General features: G+C 20.5%; 6 protein-coding genes across 10 annotated transcripts; 5 read left to right on the top strand and 1 right to left on the bottom strand.

Annotated features, from left to right (window-relative positions):
• On the top strand, positions 1-2,002 carry LOC122713730. Its single transcript, XM_043934454.1, has 5 exons — positions 1-135; positions 1,308-1,380; positions 1,454-1,545; positions 1,688-1,793; positions 1,905-2,002. Exons 1-5 carry the CDS (start codon positions 85-87, stop codon positions 1,988-1,990), a joined length of 408 nt encoding a protein of 135 aa, XP_043790389.1. The 5' UTR covers positions 1-84; the 3' UTR covers positions 1,991-2,002.
• Positions 2,003-3,305: 1,303 nt separating this feature from the next.
• On the top strand, positions 3,306-5,299 carry LOC122713733. Its single transcript, XM_043934458.1, has 5 exons — positions 3,306-3,400; positions 4,513-4,585; positions 4,659-4,750; positions 4,836-4,941; positions 5,055-5,299. Exons 1-5 carry the CDS (start codon positions 3,350-3,352, stop codon positions 5,138-5,140), a joined length of 408 nt encoding a protein of 135 aa, XP_043790393.1. The 5' UTR covers positions 3,306-3,349; the 3' UTR covers positions 5,141-5,299.
• Positions 5,300-7,973: 2,674 nt separating this feature from the next.
• LOC122713731 lies at positions 7,974-9,942 on the top strand. The gene is made up of 5 exons (XM_043934455.1): positions 7,974-8,096; positions 9,165-9,237; positions 9,316-9,407; positions 9,495-9,600; positions 9,714-9,942. The coding sequence occupies exons 1-5, from the start codon at positions 8,046-8,048 to the stop codon at positions 9,797-9,799; spliced, it is 408 nt and encodes a 135-aa protein (XP_043790390.1). The 5' UTR covers positions 7,974-8,045; the 3' UTR covers positions 9,800-9,942.
• Positions 9,943-13,268: 3,326 nt separating this feature from the next.
• LOC122713896 lies at positions 13,269-15,312 on the top strand. Its single transcript, XM_043934722.1, has 5 exons — positions 13,269-13,403; positions 14,604-14,676; positions 14,747-14,838; positions 14,926-15,031; positions 15,152-15,312. The coding sequence occupies exons 1-5, from the start codon at positions 13,353-13,355 to the stop codon at positions 15,235-15,237; spliced, it is 408 nt and encodes a 135-aa protein (XP_043790657.1). The 5' UTR covers positions 13,269-13,352; the 3' UTR covers positions 15,238-15,312.
• Positions 15,313-17,795: 2,483 nt separating this feature from the next.
• LOC122713996 (signal recognition particle subunit SRP72) lies at positions 17,796-20,827 on the top strand. The gene is made up of 8 exons (XM_043934931.1): positions 17,796-17,927; positions 18,038-18,155; positions 18,248-18,503; positions 18,765-19,244; positions 19,317-19,679; positions 19,758-20,062; positions 20,136-20,345; positions 20,420-20,827. Exons 1-8 carry the CDS (start codon positions 17,828-17,830, stop codon positions 20,553-20,555), a joined length of 1,968 nt encoding a protein of 655 aa, XP_043790866.1. The 5' UTR covers positions 17,796-17,827; the 3' UTR covers positions 20,556-20,827.
• An 82-nt stretch (positions 20,828-20,909) lies between these two features.
• On the bottom strand, positions 20,910-27,298 carry LOC122713997. 5 transcript variants are annotated; one of them, XR_006346552.1, is made up of 9 exons: positions 25,097-25,200; positions 24,821-24,967; positions 23,965-24,098; positions 23,764-23,884; positions 22,745-23,663; positions 22,428-22,668; positions 22,121-22,357; positions 21,902-22,020; positions 20,910-21,666 (listed from the first exon to the last, which is right to left on the bottom strand). XR_006346552.1 is itself a non-coding variant. In XM_043934933.1 (8 exons), exons 1-8 carry the CDS (start codon positions 27,179-27,181, stop codon positions 21,956-21,958), a joined length of 1,944 nt encoding a protein of 647 aa, XP_043790868.1. In that variant the 5' UTR covers positions 27,182-27,298; the 3' UTR covers positions 20,910-21,955. The 5 variants fall into 5 exon arrangements, 4 of the variants coding, with proteins under 4 accessions (XP_043790868.1, XP_043790869.1, XP_043790870.1 ...); XM_043934933.1 differs by lacking the exon at positions 25,097-25,200 and adding an exon at positions 27,102-27,298 and having other exon boundaries at positions 20,910-22,020; XM_043934934.1 differs by lacking the exon at positions 25,097-25,200 and adding an exon at positions 25,672-25,772 and having other exon boundaries at positions 20,910-22,020.
• Positions 27,299-27,654: the final 356 nt, after the last annotated feature.

Consider the following 27,654-nt stretch of genomic DNA (forward strand, 5'->3'; position numbering starts at 1 on the left):
ATTCAATTCTCGTTATATACTTCAAGAGTATACAAGATATACTTCGAATTTTATTCATTTTAAGTCGATATATCTAAACGAAAAATGAGAACGATTTTGGTTATTTCTGCTATTTGTGTTTGCGTTGGTGCATTGGTAACAGTTGAAATATTTTTAATTTTATTCACATTTATCATAATTTATATTTAACATTTCTACCTAAATTTTAATTTTTATTTCTATTTATGTCTAAAAAAATATTTACAATTAACTTATATCTGTAATAGATTATTTCTCTTTTATTATAAATTTGTTATATTTAATTTATACTTAGTGATACTACTTTTTTATAGTTAGTTTTTATATTATAATATTATTAAACCTTTCGAATTTGCGTATTTCCAAAATAAGAAATAACCAATAACAGTAATTAGAAATTTTAATTATTATTTCTGTAATATAAAATAATTTTAAAATGATTAAATGATAAATATATTTCAAATAAAACATTCAAACATGTTCAATATTAGTGTATTGTGTCTTTTTTATCAAAATATTTTTCTATTAATAGATCAATTAACAGAGAAGAACCTTTTCTACTATCTAAAATCAAAAATTTGATATTTGAAATTTGTATTTATATATCATTTGCTATTTATTATTTTTTTATAATAAAATTTTTGTTGAATTTATTTTTGATCTCTTTATGTTTCCATAAGTTAATATTAATTTTATAATCTTTATTAATTTTACGATCGTATTGTTTTATTTTGATAATAAAAATTAGGATAATAATGTAATAATTTTTATTATTACACTATTTCGATTGAAAATTTTTTTTTTTGAATTTTTGAGAGATGTTTATTTTTAAATAATTAAATATAAAGGCAAAAACGATGGAATATTATTTTTAACATGAATCGAGCGATAGTTTTAGAGTTCATTATTTTGATTATGTTATGATAGTATAAATAAAAATACTATTATGAAAAACTTTGTTAATATTAAGATAAATAGAAAATATACTTGTAAAATATACATATATATAATATAGTATAATATATATATAATATAGTATAATATAGTATAATATATATATATATATAATATAGTATAATATAGTATATATACTATATATATATATATACTATAATATATATATATAATATATAATATATAATAATACGTTTATATAATGTACATTAAAAATAAGTTTATGTTTAATAAATATAAATATTAATTTAATAAATAAATAATTATTTTAAAAAGTATCTTATTTAATTAATACATAAAGTTATTTTGATAATATATTTTAATGTTTTTTTTAGACGATTAAAGAATTTCAAGTAGTGCTCCGTCATGGACAATCAACGTGCAGCGCAGAAACTGGTGTTAATCAACGTAAATTGCAAATAATGAAAACAAGATATATAAATAATAATATTTCTGATTAATTTTTTTATTCGAATTTCAGAAATAGTAGATGATGTTAATGATGGCAACATCAATATGGAAGACGAAAATGTTCAATTATACATTGAATGTGCGATGAAAAAATTCAATATCGTTAGTATAACTAATATTATTACTTAAATAGAATTATATATATATACATATATATATATATATATATATATATATATATATATGGAATATATATTATATATATGGAAATATTAAAGAAACTATTGTCATTTTTCGACAACAGGTTGACAAAGACGGAAATTTCAACGAAAATGGAACCAAAGAAATAATAAAAATATTTTTAGATGAAAATGAAATTAATCAATTAGTCACCGAATGTTCACCTATTTGTAAGTAAAAATTATTAATGAAAAAATACAATTCTTTATATATTATATATTTTAATTACTACATAAAATTTTTAATAATTTATTTATTATTTTTTACATTTATCATTATAGCTGATACCAATGTACGTGTGAAAATTAGTAAGATATATCAATGTTTTATGAAATATAAAACATTAACAGAAGTACTAAATGCCTAAATGTTCAATTATCAAAAAGAAGAGATTTATTCAGAATACTTATTTTTTATTTTAATTGATTATTTAATTTATTTTAATTATTTAAATTGATTAAATCAATTAATAATTAATTAAATTAAAAATATTTGGGGATTATTAATAAATTAATAATTGTTAATAATAATTATTAATAAATTGGTGTATGGTTATTTAAGTTTGGTGTTTAAGTTTTTTACCTATCTACTAAATTATACTTCTCCGTTTTTCCAAATTTTTTATTTCTAATTGCAATCTATTTTGTAATTTTTCTATATTAAAATTGAGAATTTTATTCTAATATAAATTATTTTGTTATTTATAAAAATTATCAAAATATATAAGATTTTAAATTAAATATTTAAATTGCAATTTTAGTCACGAATTATTAATAAAGTACAAAATACGAATTATTAATAAAGTACAAAATAGATTTATCATTTCAAAAGACTTAAATAAGATTGATTTTGTTATTAATGTAGATTATAATACATATAATATGTATATAATCATATAAATATAATATAAAACATAATGTAAATTATGTTTTTGGTTCTAGACGTACTAGGAAAATCAGTCAAATATTAATGAAACCAATCGTTTATATTGTTTTTACTCTTTATTGTTATCGTTTATTATGATTATAATATTCACGTCTGATTTTTGATTTATATTTAAATTTTAAATAAATTTTATAAGAAAATTAATTAATTAATAACATTTAATGACAAAAATGTAATTAGTTTCTTTTTATTATAAATTAAGTGAGACTTAAATGTTGTTTTCTTTTTCTTTGTTTATGTATAATTCATATTTATAAAAATTCATTTATTTTAATAATATTTTTATTTGATTAATTAAAAAATAATTTCTAATTAATACCTAACAAAAGGTATTAATAAAACATAATTATACTTATAAAAGAAAAAAAATTATAAAAAAAATTTTAAAAATTGAAATTTGATTTAACAGTTTGCACAATTTTTTTAATTTAATTTAATTATTTAAATTAAAAAAAATTAATTATTCAAACATTTCTTATCGTTTTAATTAGTATGTTCTTTTATTCTTCGAATATTCTTATATAATTGATATATAATCCGATATGTTCTTGGGAAACATTAATTTGTTGAAAGAAAAAAAAAAATCATTTATTGTAATAATAGAAAGAGAAATCATAAGATAGAAATAGATAACATAGAAATATATAACATGTATATACTGTATTACATATATTATAGTATAAAAAGGCATTGTATATTCAATGTTTATTCAGTTCTCGTTGAATATATTTTAAAAATATTCGAATCTTGTTTATTTAAAATCGATATATCTAAAAAAAAAATGAAAACGATCGTGATTATTTCTGCTATTTGCGTTTGCGTTGCTGCAATGGTAATGATTTAAATATTTTTAACTTTATCCATATTTAGCATAATTTATATTTATATTTATTTATTTCTCTATTTAAGTTTTAACTTTCATTTCAATGTTGATGTCTTTAAAAATATTTATAATTAAAAATATTTATCGCAACTTATATTTTTACAATACATTATATCCTTTTTAATAAAAATCCTTTTTAATAAATTTCTTACATTAAATTTATTTTTAACGACACTATTTTTTCATTGATACTTGTATAATATTATTAACTCTACTATATTTCAGTATTTATAAAGTAATAAATAATAAGTTAGAAATAATTACTAATTTAATTTCTAATTTATTATTTAGTAATTTTATTTCTTGAAATTAAAAAATTATAAAACGATAAACATATTTTTGATAAAACATTTGTTTCAAATATATTCAATATTATTTTATTATGATTTCTTTACCAAAAAATTTTTCTATTATCTATAATATATTTTCTATAATCAATTAACAAAAAAAAAAACTTTTTCCACTATGAAATGAAAAGTTTGATTTCTTTTTAAATTATTATATTTATATTTGCCATTTAATAATTTTTTTATGATAAAATTCTTATATTAAATTTTAAATCTCTTTATATTTTTTCATAAATATATTAATTTTACAATCGATTTTACGTTTTATTTCTTTTATAATAAAAATTGGGATGTAATAATTTTTAATTATTATGATTAAAAATCTTTTCATTTTTTGAATTTTTGAAAGATATCTATTTCTGAATAATTAAATGTAATGGCAAAAATAGTGGAATATTTTTAACATGAATCGAGCAATAGTTTTAGAGTTCATTATTTTGATTATCTTATGATATTATAAATATAGATACTATTAGCAACTATAGATACTATTAACTATTAACTATTAGCAATTATAGATATTGTTAACTTTGTTAATATTTAAGATAAATGGAAAATCTTTAAAATAATATATATATAAGAATAGATATTAAGAATTTTAAAAATAATTATAAGTTTAATAAAAATTATTTTATAATAAATAAATAATTATTTTAAAAATATTTTATTTAACTCATACATAAAGTTTATAATAGATTTTAATGTCTTTTTTAGACAGATGAGGAATTAAAAAACGGACTACGTACTCTACAGCCAATTTGCATGGCAGAAAGTGGCGCTAGTCAACGTAAGTTGCATATAATGGAAACAAAATATATAAATAATAATATTTCTGATTAATTTTTTTATTCGAATTTCAGAAATAATAGATGACATTTATAGTGGCAACATTAATTTAGATGATGAAAATGTTCAATCATATGTTGAATGTATGATGAAAAAATTTAATATTGTTAGTATAATTATATTACTTAAATAAAATTGTACATATGTACACATAGAAAATAAATTAATAAATAAAAAAATTATTGCAACAGGTTGACGAGAATGGAAATTTTAAGGAAAAAGATACCAGAGATATTGTGGGAGCAGTTTTAAATGAGGATGAAGTTAATCAATTAATCACTGAATGTTCACCTATCTGTAAGTAAAAAATTATTAATGAAAAAATAAAATTCTTTTATAATATATTATATATTTTAATTATTACATAAAAGTTTAAATAAATTATTTACTATTGTTTTTTTACATTACAGCTGATACCAATGTACGTGTAAAAATTAGTAAGATATTACAGTGTTTTGCGAAATATAAAACAATAAATAATATACTAAATTCCTAAATGTAACTATCAAGAGCAAGAGGTTTGTTCAGCATATAGTATACTTACTTTCTATTTTAATTGATTATTTCATTTATTTTAATTAATTAAAATATATTTGAAAACTTTTATTAATAAATCAATATATTATTAATAAATTAATGTATGATTATTTAACGTATTTAAGTTTTTAATTTTCGATTTATTGAATTACTTCCTCGTTTTTCCAAATTTTTATATTTTTATTAGTGGTCTGATATGCTAATTATACTATCAAAATTTTTTATTTTGTAATCTATTTTAAAATTTTCCTATATTAAAATTGAAAACTATTCTTTTTTCTAAAATATTTTTTAATTTATTTTCTAAAATATTTTTTTATTACTTAATTTATTTTTAATTTATTCTAAAATAAATTATTCGGTTATTTATAAAAATTATAGAAGATATATAATATTTTAGATTAAAGTTGTAATTTTAATTGTAAAATAAATTATTAATAAAATATAAGATAGATTTATTATTTTAAGAAACTTAAATAGAATTGATAAAGTTATTATTATAAATTATCGAAATTATGTTTTCGGCTCTAGGCACATTAAGAACATCAAATTTATATTGGTTTTTATTATTATCATATCATATGTGTATTATTATTATGTCTATTATAATATTTGTGCTTGATTTTTGATTATATTTAAATTTTAAATAAATTTTATAAGAAAATGAATTATATTAATAACATAGACGTAATTAGTTCCTTTTTATTATCAATTAAATAAGATTTAAATTTTATAATTTCATTTCTTTTTACATTAAGTAATATCTTATTATTATTATTATTATTAATTTTTTTACAACTAGAATAATCTTAAATAAACAAATATTTTTGATATAAATTATAAATATTACTAAAAAAAGAATAAATTCTTTATTATTAACAAATCTTAAAAAAAATAAACTATTGATTTATAATCACAATATTATTATTATATATATACATTATATATACATATATATACATTATAATCATCTAACACTACCGATTTATAATCATTCATTCCGTCATTAGTGTAATAAATTTCACATTTCTCAGAAGTAAGAAGTAATTATTCTATTATTCCATTGTTAGATGAAAAAATAAAATTCATAATATGATTTATTTATGAACACATGATTTTTCTCATCTTGTATAACACATTCAAATGGATGTATGTGTATATGGAAATTTTCTATTACATATTGAAATAAATGCAAATAATTGAAATAAATTCAAATCGAATATATGTGTGTATGGAAATTTTCTATTATAGTATATTGAAATAAATGCAATGAAAATCATAAGTTCTTTCAGATTATTGTGGGATAAAATTAATATGGGACAAAAAAACAATAGAATAAAATTTGTATTTGCAATAAAAAAAAATAGTTATTTCTTTATATTCATAATAATGATATTTCATTATGAAAATTATCGACGAAGATTTGTGAAAAAATGAATTTAATAAAAGTAATGTCTATAAAATTTTATGTATATATATAAATACATTTATACATATAAATACATATAAATATATATAAATACATTTATAACTATTTTCTAATTATATAAATATTAATCGGACAATCATTTACCGATTAATGATTTCCCCATTAAAAGAAATAATTTTTATTTGAAAACTTTTTATTTTTTACGAGTTACAACACAAAATTAAAATTAATCGAATTTTGAATCATGAATCAATTTCGATCCTTAGAATAAATTAGGGAAAGCAAAAAATTACATTATATACATAATTTACATATGTATTATATATATTGCTAAAATTTCAAAATTTTTAAAATACAGATTAGAAATCTCTTTTTGATACTCCGTCTGTTATTAACGATTTTCGAATCGAAGCTGTTATATGGCAGATTATTTACTCATTCATAGTAAATTGAACGAGAATAATAATACAAAATTAAGTAGTTAAGACAAATTAGATATATATAATATAAATAAGTCATAGTTTATTTTTAAATATATTCATACATCGTAAATAAATCGTTATTCAAGAATTTTTATATGAAAGAATAAACAAATGCATACTACATATATACATGAATTGCAAAAGCATATTTAGTATAAATAAAGAAGGATAAAAAGAATCGTTGATGAATCAATCAATGTATTGATGGATTTTAATCATTTTGAACTATGTATATAAAGAATAAAAATTTAAACAATATTTTCTCATATATATAATCTTTATTTATAGAAATATTTGTAAAAATGCTGTTATTACATTATTATATTATTTAGCATTACATGAAAATTATGATATATGATATTTCGAAATATTCGAAATTATGTACATTATATTTTTTAAGTTTTACTAAAAACAAAAAATGATTCATTATTAATTTGTTAATAAATAAGATTTTTCAAATATTTTTTTTAACTATTTTTATAAATTATTATTAATAAATTTGGAAAGAAACGAAAAAAGGAAGTAAATGATCATTTAAATGAAATTATATTAACTTTCATCATTCTAATAATTCGTTCGTTTATATACACCCTATATATAGAAATAAAAATAAAATTAATTTAAATATTTAAATATTTAATATTTAATTTAAATATTTCTTTTCGCTTTAATTTAATTTTAATCTTTATCTTAAATCTTTTTATATAATTGATCTGTATTGTATTTTACAATCTGATATATATTTGAGAACTATTCATGAGTTTTTGTTAATAAACTTATTTGCAATATCAATTATTGTAATAAAGAGAGAGAGAAATTCTGAGATAGAATTAATGAAGGTAACAATTATAGTATATAAAGACGTCGATATTCGATATTTGTTTAGTTCTCGTTAGATGTATTTCAAGTACGTTCAAGTCTGTGTCTTTATTTTGAATCACAACTAAAAAAAAATGAAAATAATCGTGATTATTTCTGCTATTTGTGTTTGCGTTGGTGCATTGGTAACCCTTCAAATATTTTTAATTTTATCCACATTTAATATAATTAGTATTTTGACATTTTAACTTAAATTTTAACTTTTTCTTTAATTCATTAAATTTTATTAAATTTTTTTTTATTTTAATATTTATGTGTTTAAAAATATTTTCAATTGTCACAACTTATATCTTTATAATAGATTATTTTCCCTTTAATATAAATTTATTATATTTAATTTTTATTTAATGACGCTACTTTTTCGTTACTTTTTAAAATATAATATTAGTAAACCTTTCAAATTCGAATTTGCTTATTTTCGAAATGAGACATAATTAATTAGGAATTTTAATTATTTCATAATATTAAATAATTTTAAAATGGCAAAATGATAAATATTTGTAATAAAAACATTGGTTTCAAACATTTCAATATTAATGTATTGTGTCTTCTTTATCAGAGTATTTTCCTATTACGATCAATCAAAAAAAAAATCTTTTCCAACATAAAATGAACAATTTGATATTTGAAACGATTTATATTGTCATTTGTTATTTTTTTTACAATAAAATTCTTATATTAGATTTATTTTGGACCTCTTTATATTTATTCATAAGTATATTAATCTTTATCAATTTTACGATTGTTGCATTTTTATGATTGCTTTATTTCGATAATAAAAATTGGGATGTAATAATTTTTAACTATTTCGATTAAAAATCTTTTTTTTGAATCCTTAAGAGATGTCTATTTCTGAATAATTAAATGTAATGGCACAAACGGTGAAATATTATTTTTAATCTGAATTGAACGATAGTTTTAAAGTTCATTACTTTGATTATATTATGATACTATAAATAAAGATACTATTACCAAAAACATTATTAATATTTAAGATAAATGGAAGATAAAAGAATATATAATGTACATTAAAAATAAATTTATGTTTAATAAAAATTAATTTAATAAATAAATAATTATTTTAAAAACATTCTATTTAATTTATATATAAATACTTATATATTTCTATTTAACTATAATAGATAGATAAATCTATTTATTATTTTCATAATAAATTTTAATATCTTTTTTAGACACATGAGGAATTAAAATCCGAGATACATATTCTGCAGTCAATTTGCAAGACAGAAATTGGTATTGATCAACGTAAGTTGCATATAATAACTTGAAAACAAAATATATAAATAATAATATTTCTGATTAATATTTTTATTCGAATTTTAGAAATAATAGATGATATTAATGATGGCAAGATCAATATAGATGACGAAAATGTTTTATTATTCGTTGAATGTACGATGAAAAAATTTAATATTGTTAGTATAAATAATATTATTACTTAAATAGAATTGTAGATATGTATACATAGAAATATAAAAAAATTATTATCCTTTTTGCAACAGGTTGACGAGAATGGAAATTTTAAGGAAAAAGATACCAGAGATGTTGTGGGAGCAGTTTTAAATGAGGATGAAGTTAATCAATTAATCACCGAATGTTCACCTATCTGTAAGTAAAAAATTATTAATGAAAAAATAAAATTCTTTTATAATATATTATATATTTTAATTATTACATAAAAGTTTAAATAAATTATTTACTATTGTTTTTTTATATTACAGCTGATACCAATGTACATGTAAAAATTAGTAAGATATTACAGTGTTTTGCGAAATATAAAACAATAAATGATGTACTAAATTCCTAAATTTTCAACTATCAAAAAGAAAATTATTCAGAATGCGATCTACTTATTTTCTATTTTAATTGATTTAATGTATTTTATTTAATTAAAAAAATATTTGAATACTTTAATTAATAAATTGGAATATGGTTATTTAACATGTTAAAGTTTTTGGTTACTGAATTATGTTTCTCCGTTTTCCTAAATTTTTATATTTTTATATTTTTCTTATTAGTCACTTGATGTAGTACGTAATTATCTACTATCAAATTTTTTTTACTTCGTAATTGATAAATTAATATTTTAATATTTTAATATTTAGTAATTAATAATTAATATTTAATAATTAATAATTAATAATTAATAAATTCGAAATTTTTTTGTTTTTACATACATTACATTATAATTGAGAACTATCGAATTTTATTTTAAAATAAATTATTTTGTTATTTATAAAAATTATCAAAATATATAAGATTTTAAATTAAATATTTAGATTGCAATTTTAGCAATACGAATTATTAATAAAGTACAAAATAGATTTATCATGTCACAATTAGATAAGATTGATTTTGTTATTATTGTAGATTATAGAAATTATGTTTTTGGTTTTAGACGTACTAGGAAAATCGGTCAAATATTGATGAAACCAATCGTTTATATTGTTTTTACTCTTTATTATTATCGTTTATTATGATTATAATATTCACATCTGATTTTTGATTTATATTTAAATTTTAAATAAATTTTATAAGAAAATTAATTAATTAATAACATTTAATGACAAAAACGTAATTAGTTTCTTTTTATTATAAATTAAGTAAGGCTTAAACGCTGTTTTCTTTTTCTTTTTATATTTTTATAGTTTATAGTTTATGTTATTTTTTATATTTTATAGTTTATGTATAATTTATATTTATAAAAATTCATTTATTTTAATAATTAAAAAAATAATTTATATTTGTATTTATGCATATATTTGCTATTTAAAAAATATATTTTTCATGCATAAAAAAGTAAAAAAAATATAAAATTTTTAAAAAAATGTAAATAGTTGGAATTGAATTTGATAGTTTGCGGGATTATTTCATTATTTAGAAATTAAGAATATTATGCGGCTTATAAAGTTGAATATAATTTTCCAAAAATTATGTATCTCAGATTTTAAAGAAAGAATTTTTTTATTATATATATAAAATACTTGTTTATAATATAACTTGTTTTAATATATATCATTTATTCCTATATCATTTCCAAAAGTTCTTCATGTATAGATGGCCACTTATCAGTTTTCATAAAATGTGATCTATACAATATAAAAATTTCTAATATTAACTTTAACATCAATTTTTATTGAAAATCAAATGCTATTATGCGATTTAATAATCATATTCTTTATTATATTATATTATGTAACTCTTTTTAAAGTAACTAATATCTCATTATTATTATTGTTGTTATTATTGTTATTGTTGTTGTTATTATTATTGTTATTATTGTTATATATATTATTGTTATTAAATTGTTATTGTTATTGTTATTGTTCTCTATTTAGTGATAATCTTGAATAAATAAATAATATTTATTGGATTTATCATCATTTTTATTTTTATATAAATAAATCAACATATAAATGTAATAAAAATGATATAAATCAAATATTATAAAACATGATCAAATTTTTTATTATTAACATATCTTAAACAAAAATCTCTAACACTATTAACAATTTGTAATCATTCATTTATTTCATCGTTAGATAAAATTACAAGATTTTAACAAGATAATCATTCTATTATTCCATTAGATACAAAAATGAAATTTATAATGATTTATTGATTAACATACGAATTTTCTCGTGTTGTATAATACATTCAAATCGGATATATATGTGTATGGAAATTTTCTATTACAGCTTATTACAGTTTTTCTATTACATATTGAAATAAATACAATGAAATTCAGAAATTTTTCCAGATTGTTGTGGGACAAAATATAAAAAAGCAAAATAAAATAAAATTTGTAATAAAAAAAATAGTTTTTTCTCTATATTCATAATACGATATTTCATTATGGAAACTATCAATGAAGATTTATGAAAAAATGTATTTAATAATTTTTATTTAATAATATTTAATAATATTTAAAATTTATTTAATAATAATTTTATGTTTATAAATATATATAAATACATTTATAACTATTTAACTAATTATATAAATATTAATCGGGCAATCATTTACCGATTAATGATTCTCCCATTAGAAGAAATAATTTTTATTTGAAAACTTTTTCTTTATTTTTTACGGGTTACAACATATAATTAAAATTAATCGAATTTTGAATCATGAATCAATTTCGATTCTTAGAATAAATTAGGGAAAGCAAAAAATTACATTATATACATAATTTACATATGTATTATATATATTGCTAAAATTTCAAAATTTTTAAAATACAGATTAGAAATCTCTTTTTGATACTCCGTCTGTTATTAACGATTTTCGAATCGAAGCTGTTATATGGCAGATTATTTACTCATTCATAGTAAATTGAACGAAAATAATAATACGAAATTAAGTAGTTGAGACAAATTAGATATATATATAATATAAATAAGTCATAGTTTATTTTTAAATATATTTATACATCGTAAATAAATCGTTATTCAAGAATTTTTATATGAAAGAATAAACAAATGCATACTACATATATACATGAATTGTAAAAGCATATTTAGAATAAATAAAGAAGAATAAGAAAAATCGTTGATGAACTAATTAATATATTGATGGATTTTAATCATTTTCAACTATTTATATAAAGAATAAAAATTTAAACAATATTTTCTCATATATGTAATCTTTATTTATAGAAATATTTGTAAAAATGCTATTACTACATTATTATATTATTTAGCATTACATGAAAATTATGATATATAATATTTCGAAATATTCGAAATTATGTACATTATATTTTTTAAGTTTTGCTAAAAACAAAAAATTATTCATTATTAATTTGTTAATAAATAAGATTTTTCAAATATTTTTTTTAACTATTTTTATAAATTATTATTAATAAATTTGGAAAGAAACGAAAAAAGGAAGTAAATGATCATTTAAATGAAATTATATTAACTTTCATCATTCTAGTTATCGTTTATATACACTCTATATATTCAAGAAATAAGAATTAGATTATTAAGAATTAGATAATTAAAGAAGAAATAAGAAAATTAGTTATTTAAATATTTCTTTTCTAATTTTTTCTTATTCTAATTCTTTTTTAATTTTCTAATTTAATTCTAATCTTTAAATCTTTTTATGTAATTAATGTGTATTCTATCATAATCTGATATGTATTTGAGAACTATTCATGAGTTTTCGTTAATAAAATTATTTGCAATATCATTTACTGTAATAAAGAGAGAGAGAAATTCTGAGATAGAATTAATGAAGGTAACAATTATAGTATATAAAGACGTCGACATTCGATATTTGTTCAGTTGTTATTGAATATATTTCAAGTGCATTTGTATCTCGTTTATTTGAAATCGATATATCTTAAAAAGAAAATGAAAACGATCGTGATTATTTCTGCTATTTGTGTTTGCGTTGGTGCATTGGTAATCCTTCAAATATTTTTAATTTTATTTTAATTTTATTCGCATAATTTATAATTACTATCTCTTATTTAAGTTTTATTTCTATATTTATGTTTAAAAATATTTGCAATTATCGCAATTTTTATTTTTGCAATAAATTATTTTCTTTTTAATATAAACTTGTTACATTAAATTTATATTTAATATGATTTATATACGATTTTCTCTTTATTTTTTATATAATATTATTAACTTTATTTTTTATATAATATTATTATTCTATATCCAATATATTTTATAAAATAATAAATAATTAATTTAGAATAATAGTAATTATTATTCCTAATTATTTATTCGGTAATTTTCATTTTAAAATGATTAAATGATAAATATATTTTATAACGTAAAATATTAAAACAATTTCAAATAGATTCAAAATTAGTATTATGTCTTTTTTACATTATAAAAAAATATTTTGCTATTTTGATTAAGAAAAAAGAAGTTTTTTTACTATTAAATGAAAAATTTGGTATCTGAAATGATTAATATTTCATTTATGTCATTTGTTATTAATTATTTATTTTATAATAAAATTTTTGTGTTGAATTTATTTTTAATCTTTTTATATTTGGTTTATTCATAAATATATTAATTTTATAATCTTTATCAATTTTACGATCGTATTTGACGTATATTGACCTTTTATTATTTATTAATTATTTATAAATTTTACTTCGTAAAAATCAATAATGAAAATTAGAATATTATAATTTTTATATAATATTTCTATGAATTTTTTTTTAGAAATTCCTGAAAGACATTTGTTTCTAAATAATTAAGTGTAATAGAAGAAGATAGTGGAATATTATTATTAATTTCAATCGAGCGATAGTTTTTGTTGAGTTGAATATTATATGATTATACATATACATATATATAATAACATTATAAATATATACAAATACAATATATATATATACGAAGATAATATAAAAATTGTATTAATATTTAAGATGAATGAAAAATTAATTAGAACAATACATATATATATTAAAACAAATATTTGTATAAAAAAACATTTGTATTTGTATAAAAAATTTTAAAAATAATTATATATTTAATAAAAATCAATTATTTATTAAATAAATAATTATTTTTAAAATACGTTATTTAACTAATGTAAACTATTTTCATAATATATATTTTAATCATCTTTTTTAGACACTTGAAGAATTACAAATTGGGATACGTGCTACGCTACCAGTTTGCAAGATAGAAAGTAACATCGATCAACGTGAGTTACAAATAATGAAATGAGATACAAATCGTAATATTTCTGATTAATTTTTTTATTCTAATTTCAGAAAAAGAAAATGATTTTCGTGACGGCATTGTTGATGTAGAAGATGACAAAGTTCAACTATATTCTAAATGTTTAATGAAAAAATTCAACGCAGTTAGTATAAATAATAAAATTTTTTAAATATAAATAGAATTTGACATATGTATAAAATAAAAAAAAATTATCATTTTTTTGTAACAGTATGATGATGATGGAAACTTAAACGAAGTTGTGGTCAGAGAAATAGCAGGACTATATTTAGATGAAAATGAAATTAATAAATTAATCGCCGAATGTTCGGCTATCTGTAAGTAAAAAATTATTAATGAAAAAATACAATTCTTTATATATTATATATTTTAATTATTACATAAAACTCTGAATAAATTATTTAGTATTGTTTTTTACATTAAATTTATCATTTTAGCTGATGCCAACATAAACATAAAATCTAGTAAGTTAATACAATGTTTTTCAAAATATAAAACATTGAAAGAAATGATAAATGTTTAAATATTCAATTATCAAAAAAAAAAAAGATTTATTCATAACACAACTTTATTTTGAACTTTACTTGAAGTTTATTTTGAACTTACTTTTTATTTTAATTAAAAAATATTTGAAGAATTATATTAATAAATTAATGTATAATTACTTAACGTTTAATTTTTTGTCGGAATTTGGGTATTAATCTATTGAAAAGTAAATAATAAAAAATGTATAAATAAATATATAATAAATGTATAAATAAATATATAAATAAATGTATAAATAAATAAATAAATAAAGTTACTTTAAATAGCTACTTATTAAAATTTGTATATAATTTATTCGTAACTATTATACCCTTTTTCATATAATCTCGGTCGTTTGACTATAGTTATTTGCGATTATTATTTTGTTTTAAACAACAATAAATTATTGAAATAATTTAACGAAATAACATTATGCCTAACTACTAACTAATTTCAACTATGAAATTTTGCTCATCAAGATAATTTTTGTTATCTATTCATTAAACGATCTTGTTTTGTCAAAATATTATCTTCTTGTTTTTTGTTTAATCGACTTTTGAATTATTTTTCGATTTAATCGATTTGAATTATTTTTCAAATTCTATTATTTTGTAATGTATTTCGAAATTCTTCTTCTTCTATATTAAAATAAATTAGGAACTATTCGCATTCTATTTTGAAATAAATTATTTCAAACGCGTCATTGACATAGAAGATGACAAAATTCAATTCTATTCTAAATATATATTAAAAAAATTCAATTTTATTAGTATAAACAAAATAATTATTTAAAAAGAATTATATATATATAATTATAATTATATATATATATATATACTTTAGACAAACTTTAATTGCATTTATAGATGAAAATAAGATTACTAAAATAGTATCTGATTATTTAAACATATAAGTAAAAAATTATTAATATAATTATTATTAATATTAATATAATTTTTTTATATTATATATTTTAATTATTAGATGAAACTTTAAATAAATTATTTATTAATGTTAATTACATTGATGTATATTAATTATTATAACCAATCCCAATATTATTTAAATAATAAGTGTGTTACGGAATATAAATCTATAAAGAATTAAGATTTATTTAAACATCCAATTATCAAAAAAAAATAGTTTATTCATAACATAATATATATTTTTTAATTTTTTAATGAAAAATATTTAAATTATTAATTATTAAATTAATATCAATATTATTTAATGTCTAATTTTTTTTATTATTTATTTGTTAAACTATATTTGTATTCCACGTTCTGAAATACCGATTGAGTCAATCTTGAAAATAGATCAAAATGTTTCTTATGCCATCTAACATGCTATAATTTAAATACAATACATATACAAAATTAAATCTGTCAAAAATTAAAAGCTATACTTTTATTACAAATTATTATATATTTTATAGCTTTTATAGATTTATATTCCATAACACATTCATTAATTTATTATGATTCAAATAATGTTGGGATTGGTTATAATAAACTAGAAATAATAAAATAAAAATAAAATTCTTCTATTTTATCTGTATTGCAATCTTATCCTATGTTGTATCGATAACGTTGACATTATATTAATAAGATTTTTTTCATAAAATTTTAAATTTTAATTTTTGATTTAAAAAATTTGTTAACAGATTATTTATTTTTATTTAAAAAAAAATCTATATTTAAATTTCAGTGAAATCAGTCTAAAAATTTTCAAAATTATAAAAAGTGATATTAAAAATTATAAAAAGTGATATTAGATTAGTTTTCTCAAAATGTTGGGTCTTAATTTCTGAATCATCAAAAATTCTTTGCGCAAACATTATTATTATAATAAAATAAAGCTATTTATGTTTTTTTTTGTCAAATTGAAATTGACAAGTTTTAAAAAATACAAAATACAAATTTTTTCTTTCTTTTTTTCAATTATTTTTTCAAATAATTTCTTAAATTATTTTTTAAAATCTGAAGTTTAATTTGTACTCAGAATTTACTTTTAAAAAATTAAAAATTAGAACATTTCAATTTTATCGCTGGATGATGTTTATGAATTATTATTAATTTTCAAAAATTATAATTGTAAAAATATAATTATTTTTTTAAATATAAAAATTTAATAATGAATTATTAAAATAATATTATTAATATTNTTTATAAATAATATTTTTTTTTTATTATAATTCCAATGTGTGTATAATGCAAATGTTATAATATAATTAAATTATACACAAATTTAGTAATAATGTAATAATTTAATAATAATGAATAATACTTCAATTTTTTAATATTTTTTAAATAGTTAGTTAAATAAATAAGATAATATTATGAAATAAATAAATCTAATATTAAATTAAATTATATTGTAATAAATTATTTAAATCAATGTATTTTTTTTTATATTATTTTAATTAACATTTTTATTAAATATTTTAAATAATATTTAATTTTTCAAGAAAAATATATATACTTTATAAGGATACATTTTATAAGTAATAACTCTTATTGTAAGAATTATTATACTGCATTCGATAGTCAAATTAGTTCCACGTTGGACATGATCGCAAAGTGAACAATATGGCTACAAAAGAAAACAATCTTCCTGTATTATATGGAGAATTAAATAAATTAGGTCAAAATGGAGAATATGAAAGGGCCATAAAAATTGCCAATAAAAGTGAGTTTTTGTGAATTTACGAATTGTACATAATCTCAGAAATTTACTATCAACATAACCTGTGCCCTATTTTTGAGAAATAACATATTCAAAAATAGAATATTTTTTAGTTTTATATACTTTCCCGGATGAAAAAGCTGCTTTCCGTTGTAAAGTTATTTGTCACATTCAACTATCTAAATTTAATGATGCACTCCAATTTATATCTAAGAATCCAAGACTAGCAAGGTATGTTCTTTATTTATTATATTAAAATTAAAGCTTTTATTTTAATTAATATTTTATAGAATTTCAAAAATGAACAAATATTTTTTTTATAGCAATTTAGATTTTGAAAAAGCATATTGTTTATATCGATTAAATCAAGTAAATGAAGCTTTAAAAGTAGTAGAAGTTTTGCCAAATCCTTCATTAAAACTCAAAGAACTTAAAGCCCAAATATTATATAGACTTGAAAAATATGAAGAATGTTTCTCTGTATATAGAGATATTATAAAAAATTCTCATGATGAATATGAAGATGAAAGACAAGCTAATCTTGCAGCAGTGGTTGTAAATTTAACAATTGAGGGTTCTGTAAGTTTTTAATACATTTTTAAGTTTATTAATATATTTATATTATTAAAACTAAAATAAATTATTATTTTATTATAATATAATATATTATAATATAATATATAATTAATTATATTATATTATGTTATAATAATTTTTATTATATTAATTAATTATAATATAATATATTATAATTATATTATAATACTTATAATATATTATAATTACATTATAATATAATTTAGATATATTTTATTTATTTCTTTATTATTTTTTTGACAGAATTTAGAAGTTCCTGTACTACGTGAAGATACATATGAATTAATATATAATGCAGCTTGTTGTTTAATTGCACAAGGTAGCAAAGGTGATAAAGCTGTTTTAATTGAGGCAGAAAAGAAACTTAGAACAGCTGAAAAAATGTGTAAAGAAGGTTTAGAAGAAGATGGAGTTGCAGAAGAAGAAATAGAAGATGAATTGGGAATTATTAGAGTTCAACTTGGATGTTGTCTTCAACTTCAGGGTCGTGAGAAAGAAGCTCGAGGATTATATATTTCTGCTTTGAAAGCAAAACCAGATGATATAGCTTTAGTAGCAGTTGCAAGCAATAATCTTGTGTGTCTGAATAAAGATCAGAATGTATTTGATAGTAAAAAGAGAATGAAAAGTGCTACTCATGATAGCTTAGAATATAAATTAACTTCTAGACAAAAAAGAAATATTGCTTATAATCAGTGTTTGCTAGCTTTATATACTGATCAGGTAGAAATTTAATCAATAATTTATTGTTTTATTGTTCATTGCATTATTATTTAATATTTTATATATTTGTAGGCAGAACAATGTCAACAACTTTGTAATAAACTTGCTAAAGATCATCCTGCACTTGCTGTGGATGCAATGTTTATTAAAGCAGTACAACTTGGTAAAGAAGGTAAAGCAAAGGAAGCAACAGATTTACTAACACAGTATGCAATTGGAGATAAAGAATTACAAATGAAATTAGTTTGTGTGCAACTTTTATTAAGTCAAGATGAAAGACAAGAAGCAATCAATGTTCTTGAAAATTTAAATGAAAGAGATAAATCTTTACCTGGCATAGTTAGTACACTTGTAACTCTTTATATGGCTGAGAATAATCGTGAAAGAGCGTCAGCTGTTCTTAAAAATGCAGTTAATTATTACAAGAAAAATAAAGTAGGCACATTTGATTTAATTTTTTTTTTTTTTTTTTAGTTAATTTAATATTATTTTTTATCTAGTATTTATTTTTAGGAAACTACTGCTAATTTAGGAGAATTATGGCGACAAGCCGCTGATTTTTATCTACGCGGAGGAGAAATTAAAATGGCAGCTGATATTTTACAAGAAATGGTAGATGCTTCGCCTTGTGATACTAAAACATTAGCACAATTAGTAGTGGCCTATGTTCAATTTTGTCCTGAAAAAGCACAATTATTATCAAAACGTTTACCGCCACTACATGATTTATATGAAACAACCGATATTGATGCTTTAGAGAGTAGCAATTGGGTAATTGGTACCAAAATGATCAAGAAAAAAATAGAACCATCTCCTGGGTAAGTATTTTATATTTAATATAATTTTAACATTAAATATTAATTAATTCTTAATTATAATTATATTCTGTAGTAAACCAGTTGATGTAACTCAAAAGAAACGGAAGAAACGCAAACGTAAAGGAAAGTTGCCTAAGAATTATGATCCAAATGTTCCACCTGATCCCGAGCGATGGTTACCTAGACACGAACGTAGTGGATTTAGAAAGAAACGAGATAGAAGAAATCGAGATGCTGCAATGAAAGGCACCCAAGGTGCTGCAACTGGAGCTAGTGATATGTAGTATGTATTAAACAAATATATATTTTTTAATTAAAGAAAAAGTAAATAATTTTTATCATTATTTATAATTACAGCGATATTACTAAAATGCCTACAAATGCAAAACCTTCCCCTAATCCACGACATAGTCCAGCAGTAGAAAGTTCTGGTCCACGACAACAACAACGTAAAGTTCAACAGAAAAAGAAAAAAAAGGGAGGAAAGTGGTAAAGTGATACAAATAATTTATACTTGTGTTATATTTGACCGAAAAATATGTATGTATGTATGCATGCGTGTGTATATATATATATATAATATATATATATATATTGCTACCGATAAAACAATGGATGATTGAATAATGATAATGAATCTGTTTAATGAATCAAATAACTTTTTCAACTTATACATATATGTATTTTTTATCGCTGTACAAATGTACAGTATGAAATACTGCCATTTTTGAATGAATGTATTTTATATCAGTATCATTTAATCAGTGTAAATTTTTGACTTCTGAATTTGCAATTAGATTAAAATGTAATTGAGTTCTATGTGGATTGGAAATATACATGAAAGATATAGTACATAAAATATTTTTATTCTTTTTTTTAATCCTTTTGTCAATTTCTGACAAATTCAGTAATATAATATACAATATAGATAACATGTTTCTTGCATACATTGACTAGGATTTGGCGATACATGTCTTTATTCCTCTGTGGTAACAATTGTATATAAAAATACAATCTATTTCTTTTTTTTTTTTCTTTTAAAAAAATCTGTAATTTATGTAAGTAAATAGATAGATTGTGATTGTGCGTCAAATTTTTAACATATATATAACAGATTTATATATGTACATGTAATATAATAAGTGGCATAATAATTTCATATTTAACTACAAATGTAACTATAATAATCTTATGTTGCATATAATAATAAAATGCCACATATTTCAGTATAGTTCTTGTTGTAAAATCATAATTCTATGAAGACACAATTTGATTATATCTCATTGATACTTATGAGATATATGTGCACGCACACGTGCATATGTAAAAGGATATTTTTGTTTTCTACCATCCTAATTTATTGTCTTGTATTATCATTGCACAACATAGTATTGTTTATGGTGTATATATAAATTTATATAACAGAGGCAACTATCGAGGTAAGAATAATCATATATCATAAAACGCTTCTACGTTTGTTTTTATATAGTTTTCTAATATGTCAAGGCTATAAATCGCTTTCATCTACATGTTTACTTAAAATACTTAATACCCTTCTGTTAGAAAATAGTACAACAGGCACACTTATTCCAATATTTTCTGGTCTGAAAATTGTGATATGCATAATATGTAGAAAATAAACAAGCACTGGAAATTTATTTTACCAGTCCTAAGTAAATATTTCCGTTGATAGTTTTGTCATGCCACACTCATCTATTGGCAAGTAATATCCCATGTTCCCAAAACCAATCGCCAAATTAGTTCGACAAAAGTAAGTTTGTCAAAAATGAAAATAGATGAGTAAGGCACAAATACATGTAAATGTCATAAAACACTCACATAATAATATAAGTAATTCTCAATGTATGAATATTACATTTTCAACAAATAATGCTACTTTTCAGGAATAATACCTTCCCAGACATCTTCTCGCTGTTTATTGGCTAATCTACGTTTTTCTAAAAATAAAAAGAAAACATTTTGTTTTTATATTTTTATGAAATTTTTTGTATATTGTCAGAATATAATTAAATTTTCCAATATAATTAGTATCTTTACCTTTAGCTTCGCGTAATATGTTTTTTTCATGTTCGCGTTCTTGTCTAGCAGTAGCTAATTTCACTCCTAAAGCACCTGTAACTAATCGTCTTGCTAATGCCGCGCAAGTTTCTGGGCGACTTCTATAGGGTTGTAAAAATTCTGCGCTTCTTTTTGCTTTTGTTTTGCTTAAAGCTGTAGCTTCACTTAGGGGTCTTGTTTTAACAAATGGATGATCCGATGCCAATACTTCGGCAGCTAAAAACGATTTGATGAGTAAGCACTTGTTAGTCATATGTTGATGTAATTTTAACTCGTTTTTAATTACCAACAAGAGGACTACTGAAGACTCCAAGACAATGCGTATCATCAACCCATTTTAATTCAAAACCACCATTTTTAAAAGGACTAAAAACAGCTGCTAAATCGCTTGTTTTAAATTCTGATGGAAAATTATAAATTTCAACCACATGAGCAAATTCATCACTAGATACTTCAATGTGTTTGGTATAGGGTTTATAATCGTTCTTCGGTTGTTCTATCATAACATTACCAACAGCTGACGTTAACTAAAAATAAAAATAATTCAAATAAAAATAATTTTATTTTCTAAATTGAAAAATGATAATATTTATAAATATTTACCTCTTCTATGAGAGTTGGATCTAAACAGTCACCATTATCATCAAATAAACTATCCCAATCACATTCATCTCTATTTATTTTTTTAATAGGTGGAGAAGGTGGTGGTGCAGGTTTACTCTTTTGTCGTACAATTTTTTTTACTTTTTTCTCCGGTAATACTATAGGAATAACTTCTTTAACAGCTTGTGATTCCTTTTGTACAGTATCTGAGATAATTAACACGTTTGACACCATATTGTGATGCATCATTTGCGTATTTTTTTGATTCGTTATTTCATCTTTATTTGAAAATTCCATATTTTTTTTATTATTTGCAGTTGAATTAGTAATAATAATATTATCTTTACATTTATCAGATGTGTTTATTTCTTCATTAACATTAACTTCACTATATATACATGTTTCAACTGAATCTAAACTATTCTTATTCTCACTAAAATTGCTAGATATTTCTTGTCTTTCAATCGTTTGTAAGTGAACTGTATCAGTTATTTCATATGAAGTTTCAAGAACTTCAAAAGCATTACAATTATTTGAATCATTTGGCACATTTTTATTTAAATTTTCAAACTGCTCGATTGGTTCTTTATTATTATTTTTCATTGTAGGTATTTTTGAAGAAGTTATTCCTTTTATCTCTGTTTGAAGACACATATTGAGGTGAAATTCCGTATTACTTTGATCATCATCAAAAGTATTTTCTTTTTCTATACATTCTTTATTTTCTTGTACATCAGAGCTTGCTTCTTTAATATTTAAATTCGATTTTCCATGAGAAGCAGAAAATAAAGACGAATTGTCTTTAATTATACGATTTACACGAATAGATTCTAATGGTTGAGGACTTCCTTCTGTTTCTAAACTTCTACGATGTCTTGGTATATAAACTGCACGATCTGGCCTTCTTTGACGAGAAGTTCTTGATGAAATTAAATTTTTTGAATGAAATTAAATATACATTAAAATAATTTTTCTTTAGATTATGAAAAAAAAGATGCAAATATTTTTCTATTTCTTACTTTCCAATAGATGAATCTACAGTTGCTTGTGTTTGAACTTGGTCCATATTTGTTTGAAGTTCATTTCTAGCCCTCCTAACAGCTGGTGGTCTATAGATTTCAACTGTTGGCGTTGATTTCACTAAAAAATCGAATGAAGATTTCAATTAATTTTATTCTATATTTTTAGATAATAAAACTTTTGTTTTATTTTCCAATTACCTTGTCTTTGAATTCGTATCCGTTCAGGAGATGCGGAAGGTGATCGCTGACCTTCAATGCCCATCTCGAGCAACGTACTAATACTTTTTGTTGCACAATTCGATATACACTGTTCACCATCCAATTTGGGGTCCCTTAAATATTGAAAATGAAAAAATTACATTTTTGTTAACTTTATAAAATTTTTTCTCATATCAGTTAAATAGTTTTTTGACGCATTTAAATACTACGCTATGTGACCTTGAGCCGGCCAAGGTTCAAACGAAGTTTCACTTTCGTTTGTTGCTGCGTAATTCCATTCTTGTAAACCCATTTCGTAACAATATTAGACTTGTCTGTGAATTTCGCATAAATCTAATTTAATATAAGACTTGTTTTACTTTCATAGGAACCGCAATGGCAATATTAATATCAATAATATGATCGACAATATATGCAAAATATTTTAAAAACTAAAATTTTTAAATTAAAAAAAATTTTGAATTTGTACATTAATCTGATATTTTATCAATTATATAAATCATAATAATTTCGTAAAAAATTAGAAAAGGATCTATTTTTCGTAATTTAATAAATAAATTTATTAATTTTATAATTAATCATAGTTCAAATTTCAAAAATATATAATAAGAATTCCTTAATAAATTAATTAACTTATTTTACAATTAAATATTTATTCTATCTTTTTTCAAATCTCAGAATTATCATTGTTATCAATATATATACAAATTATCCACAAATTATGGATAAAGAGGATATTAATAATTGATCCGTTAAATGGGAAATAATAAAAAACAACATCATCAAGTTTATTCAACTCATAATTAAATTATGAAATTAATAGACACTCTGATACCTTATCACGTCACTCTTATAACAAACTACTGTTCGCCTAGCAGAACCCTGGCCGATTGAGAACGTGTGTAGATCAACAAAACGGTCCCGCACTAATTGATGTATGATGTATCTTCGATAGTTATTAACAGGTGGAAAGACGAGTACCCTGTAAAAGTGAAAAGAACACGTTATGATCGCAACTGAAAGTGAGACTGGACTGAGGACAGTCAACGGGTGAACGTAATCGTCTTGTCCCGGGCTACTTTGCCGTATATCCTGTCAGATGAACACATACTGGCTAACTTTTACATAACGTTTCACTTTCTCCTTCGTTGGTTTCCTTAAAATTAAAGCCTTCCTTGCGTCCGAATAATCACAAATCATTTCGATCACATTTCGTTCATATTATGATCTCGTTAACATTTTAACTACACTTCATGAAAACCAGCTATATTCGAGCAATATAAAACAGTCGGATAAAGTGGAATTTATTATAATATCGTAAGCGGATGTTTTTAGAAAGCATAAAAACTATTACAATAAACGGGCGCACACAATGCAGAAAAATAGGAAACAGGAAACGCATTTTTATCTCAGATAATAAATAAAATGATCGGATGCTAGAGAAGATAAATTTTCACCTTAACAGCATTCCATAATAGTTAAATTACATGCCAACCATTTAGATGGAACGAAGCGTGTAGTATGGTAAATTATAGTTTTCTATGATTCTTTCCTTTGTATACGTATATGAAAACCAAGAAGAAAAAGAAATTGAATACACAAATTCTAACCGTTCAAATAAAATAATCGCACTTCTTAATCTTGTGATTCGATTGTTGAATCGTCAGTTTGTATAATATTAATTACGTTTTAAAATGGAGTAAATCAAGCCTTGTACTATAAAGAAGAAATGGAGTGTTGTATATCTCGTAAGTATTGCGTGGTTCACGTAATCACGCGTATACGTGAGCGACATACGCTCAGAGACCGGTTACACTCCATAGATTAACAATTATCCGTGCAGAGGGCATTCAAAATCATTCAGCTGTTTCTCTTGCACATGATTTCAGTAATTATGCAATACGGCATATAATCATGATTTTGTTTTTATTGTTATTATTTTTAAATAATTTTTAAAATTTTTAATTTTTAAATAAAATCTTATCACTTTTTATAAATAAAAATATATTTAAATTTTGTTATCACTTATTTTCGAAATTTTACATGTTTATTAATTATTTCTAAAATAGTTAAAACTGTATATTGAAAACTGTATATTGATAAAAAAATTGCACATATTACAGTTCTTATACATTATACTATAATATATACATATTGTTTGCAGCAATTTTTAATTTTATATAATCATTTTCGTTATTTTCGTTGTAATCGATGAAAATAATACGTTCTATTAAACTTAGTGTTTCGTATAAATTTTCTTTTATTATTTAATGACGTATATACGCTAGTTCCGTCATTTATGAAGGGTTATTTAATCAATATCCGCAACTTAAAATCCCATTATCTTCTTACTATAACGTTCTGAGTAAAATATAAAGACAAAATATATATCTATAATAGAAAATCAACATAAAAAAATTTAAAAATAAGTGAAAAAAAACTAATAATATTTGTAAATGCATTTTTATTTAGACTGAATAATGATTTCTCGTTTTTTATGTTTGTTATATAGTATTATATATTATATAGTATACTAGTATCTAGCAAAAAAAGCGTAAATATGCAAAATTTGCAGGATATGCAAAGAAAGAAAAACAGATTAAGGAAATCATTTCAAAATAGCGATCAAGATTTGGAAGAAATAATATCATTTATCTTTAGATCGTAATATTTATTATATATTTTGTTCGAGAATTTAAAAAATATTAGTAAATTATTGAAAACTTTTTAGCAGATGTATCTTAAATCTTTGAAATTCTAAAATCTTAATTTTAATTATAAAGATGCAAATAAATTGAACATAATCAGATTTAACTATGTAACATTTATCAAAATTATTAAAAAAAATTATCGATTATTAAATTAATGCTATTTATGACGTATCTTATCTTATTTTTTTTTTGTAATTGACAAATGTCAACTAATTTTATAATGTATCTTTTAAACTTTTAAGATCAATAATTTCATGGAGAAAACATTATAATATACTATGATAAAAGTTTATAGAAAATGAAAGTCAAGAATAAATACTCAAAGACACATTGTAAAAAATGTAGACATCTAACCTTTAAAGGCGCGTCGTTACATCAGGAAATGTGATCGTTTGGCTTGCCTACCTTTTTCGTTTCTTGTCTTTTGAAAATAGAGTCACGTCGTGCTCCACGTCCTCGGAGAAGAGGCTATCTTGTAAGCTCATTTATCTTCGAAACTGCACGTAGTTCAGACATATGAGAAATTATTGATACTTATAATCAAATTCATCAAAATTTATTCAACAAAACCACGTTTACCGTGCTGCTGAACAGCAGCAACGGTCTCTACTCAACGCACATTGACCATAAACTACTTGAGAATACGTCGCGCATGCGTTGATTTACTTTAGCCTGTTCAGTTACTGCGCATGCATGCTACTTTAAATTGAATAGTTCACATGAAATTTTGGCCACCGATATTTTTTACGATCCTTTCTATGTGCTATATTTGAAAAATTAATGTAAATTTTAATATATTAATTTATTAATTTTATTATAGTTTTATGAAATAATATTATAATAATTTTCATAAATTTTTTTTTGCTCGTAAATATAAAATATTTTATATATTATCAATCAAAGAAGTTAAAAATTTCACACTTTCCCAGAAATATGCTATGAATCTATAATATATTGA

This window comes from Apis laboriosa, unplaced genomic scaffold (genome assembly GCF_014066325.1).
Source record: "Apis laboriosa isolate Shangri-la unplaced genomic scaffold, ASM1406632v1 scaffold26_cov146, whole genome shotgun sequence".
NCBI classification, from domain to species: domain Eukaryota; kingdom Metazoa; phylum Arthropoda; class Insecta; order Hymenoptera; family Apidae; genus Apis; species Apis laboriosa.

What these genes read in the sequence shown, in the direction of transcription:
- LOC122713997 (XM_043934932.1), bottom strand. Translation starts at nt 25,185, where the DNA reads ATGATTTGTGATTATTCGGACGCAAGGAAGGCTTTAATTTTAAGGAAA. An exon ending in CGTTATGTAAAAGTTAGCCA is followed by an intron (nt 24,968 to 25,096) that starts GTATGTGTTCAT and finishes TCACTTTTACAG; the next exon opens with GGTACTCGTCTTTCCACCTG. An exon ending in GATACGAATTCAAAGACAAG is followed by an intron (nt 23,885 to 23,964) that starts GTAATTGGAAAA and finishes TCGATTTTTTAG; the next exon opens with TGAAATCAACGCCAACAGTT.
- LOC122713733 (XM_043934458.1), top strand. Translation starts at nt 3,350, where the DNA reads ATGAAAACGATCGTGATTATTTCTGCTATTTGCGTTTGCGTTGCTGCA. An exon ending in GCGTTTGCGTTGCTGCAATG is followed by an intron (nt 3,401 to 4,512) that starts GTAATGATTTAA and finishes TGTCTTTTTTAG; the next exon opens with ACAGATGAGGAATTAAAAAA. An exon ending in TGATGAAAAAATTTAATATT is followed by an intron (nt 4,751 to 4,835) that starts GTTAGTATAATT and finishes TTATTGCAACAG; the next exon opens with GTTGACGAGAATGGAAATTT.
- LOC122713730 (XM_043934454.1), top strand. Translation starts at nt 85, where the DNA reads ATGAGAACGATTTTGGTTATTTCTGCTATTTGTGTTTGCGTTGGTGCA. An exon ending in CGATGAAAAAATTCAATATC is followed by an intron (nt 1,546 to 1,687) that starts GTTAGTATAACT and finishes TTTCGACAACAG; the next exon opens with GTTGACAAAGACGGAAATTT. An exon ending in CACCGAATGTTCACCTATTT is followed by an intron (nt 1,794 to 1,904) that starts GTAAGTAAAAAT and finishes TTATCATTATAG; the next exon opens with CTGATACCAATGTACGTGTG.
- LOC122713996 (XM_043934931.1), top strand. Translation starts at nt 17,828, where the DNA reads ATGGCTACAAAAGAAAACAATCTTCCTGTATTATATGGAGAATTAAAT. An exon ending in ATTTAACAATTGAGGGTTCT is followed by an intron (nt 18,504 to 18,764) that starts GTAAGTTTTTAA and finishes TTTTTTTGACAG; the next exon opens with AATTTAGAAGTTCCTGTACT. An exon ending in TAGCTTTATATACTGATCAG is followed by an intron (nt 19,245 to 19,316) that starts GTAGAAATTTAA and finishes ATATATTTGTAG; the next exon opens with GCAGAACAATGTCAACAACT.
- LOC122713731 (XM_043934455.1), top strand. Translation starts at nt 8,046, where the DNA reads ATGAAAATAATCGTGATTATTTCTGCTATTTGTGTTTGCGTTGGTGCA. An exon ending in GTGTTTGCGTTGGTGCATTG is followed by an intron (nt 8,097 to 9,164) that starts GTAACCCTTCAA and finishes TATCTTTTTTAG; the next exon opens with ACACATGAGGAATTAAAATC. An exon ending in CGATGAAAAAATTTAATATT is followed by an intron (nt 9,408 to 9,494) that starts GTTAGTATAAAT and finishes TTTTTGCAACAG; the next exon opens with GTTGACGAGAATGGAAATTT.
- LOC122713896 (XM_043934722.1), top strand. Translation starts at nt 13,353, where the DNA reads ATGAAAACGATCGTGATTATTTCTGCTATTTGTGTTTGCGTTGGTGCA. An exon ending in GTGTTTGCGTTGGTGCATTG is followed by an intron (nt 13,404 to 14,603) that starts GTAATCCTTCAA and finishes CATCTTTTTTAG; the next exon opens with ACACTTGAAGAATTACAAAT. An exon ending in AGAAAGTAACATCGATCAAC is followed by an intron (nt 14,677 to 14,746) that starts GTGAGTTACAAA and finishes TTCTAATTTCAG; the next exon opens with AAAAAGAAAATGATTTTCGT.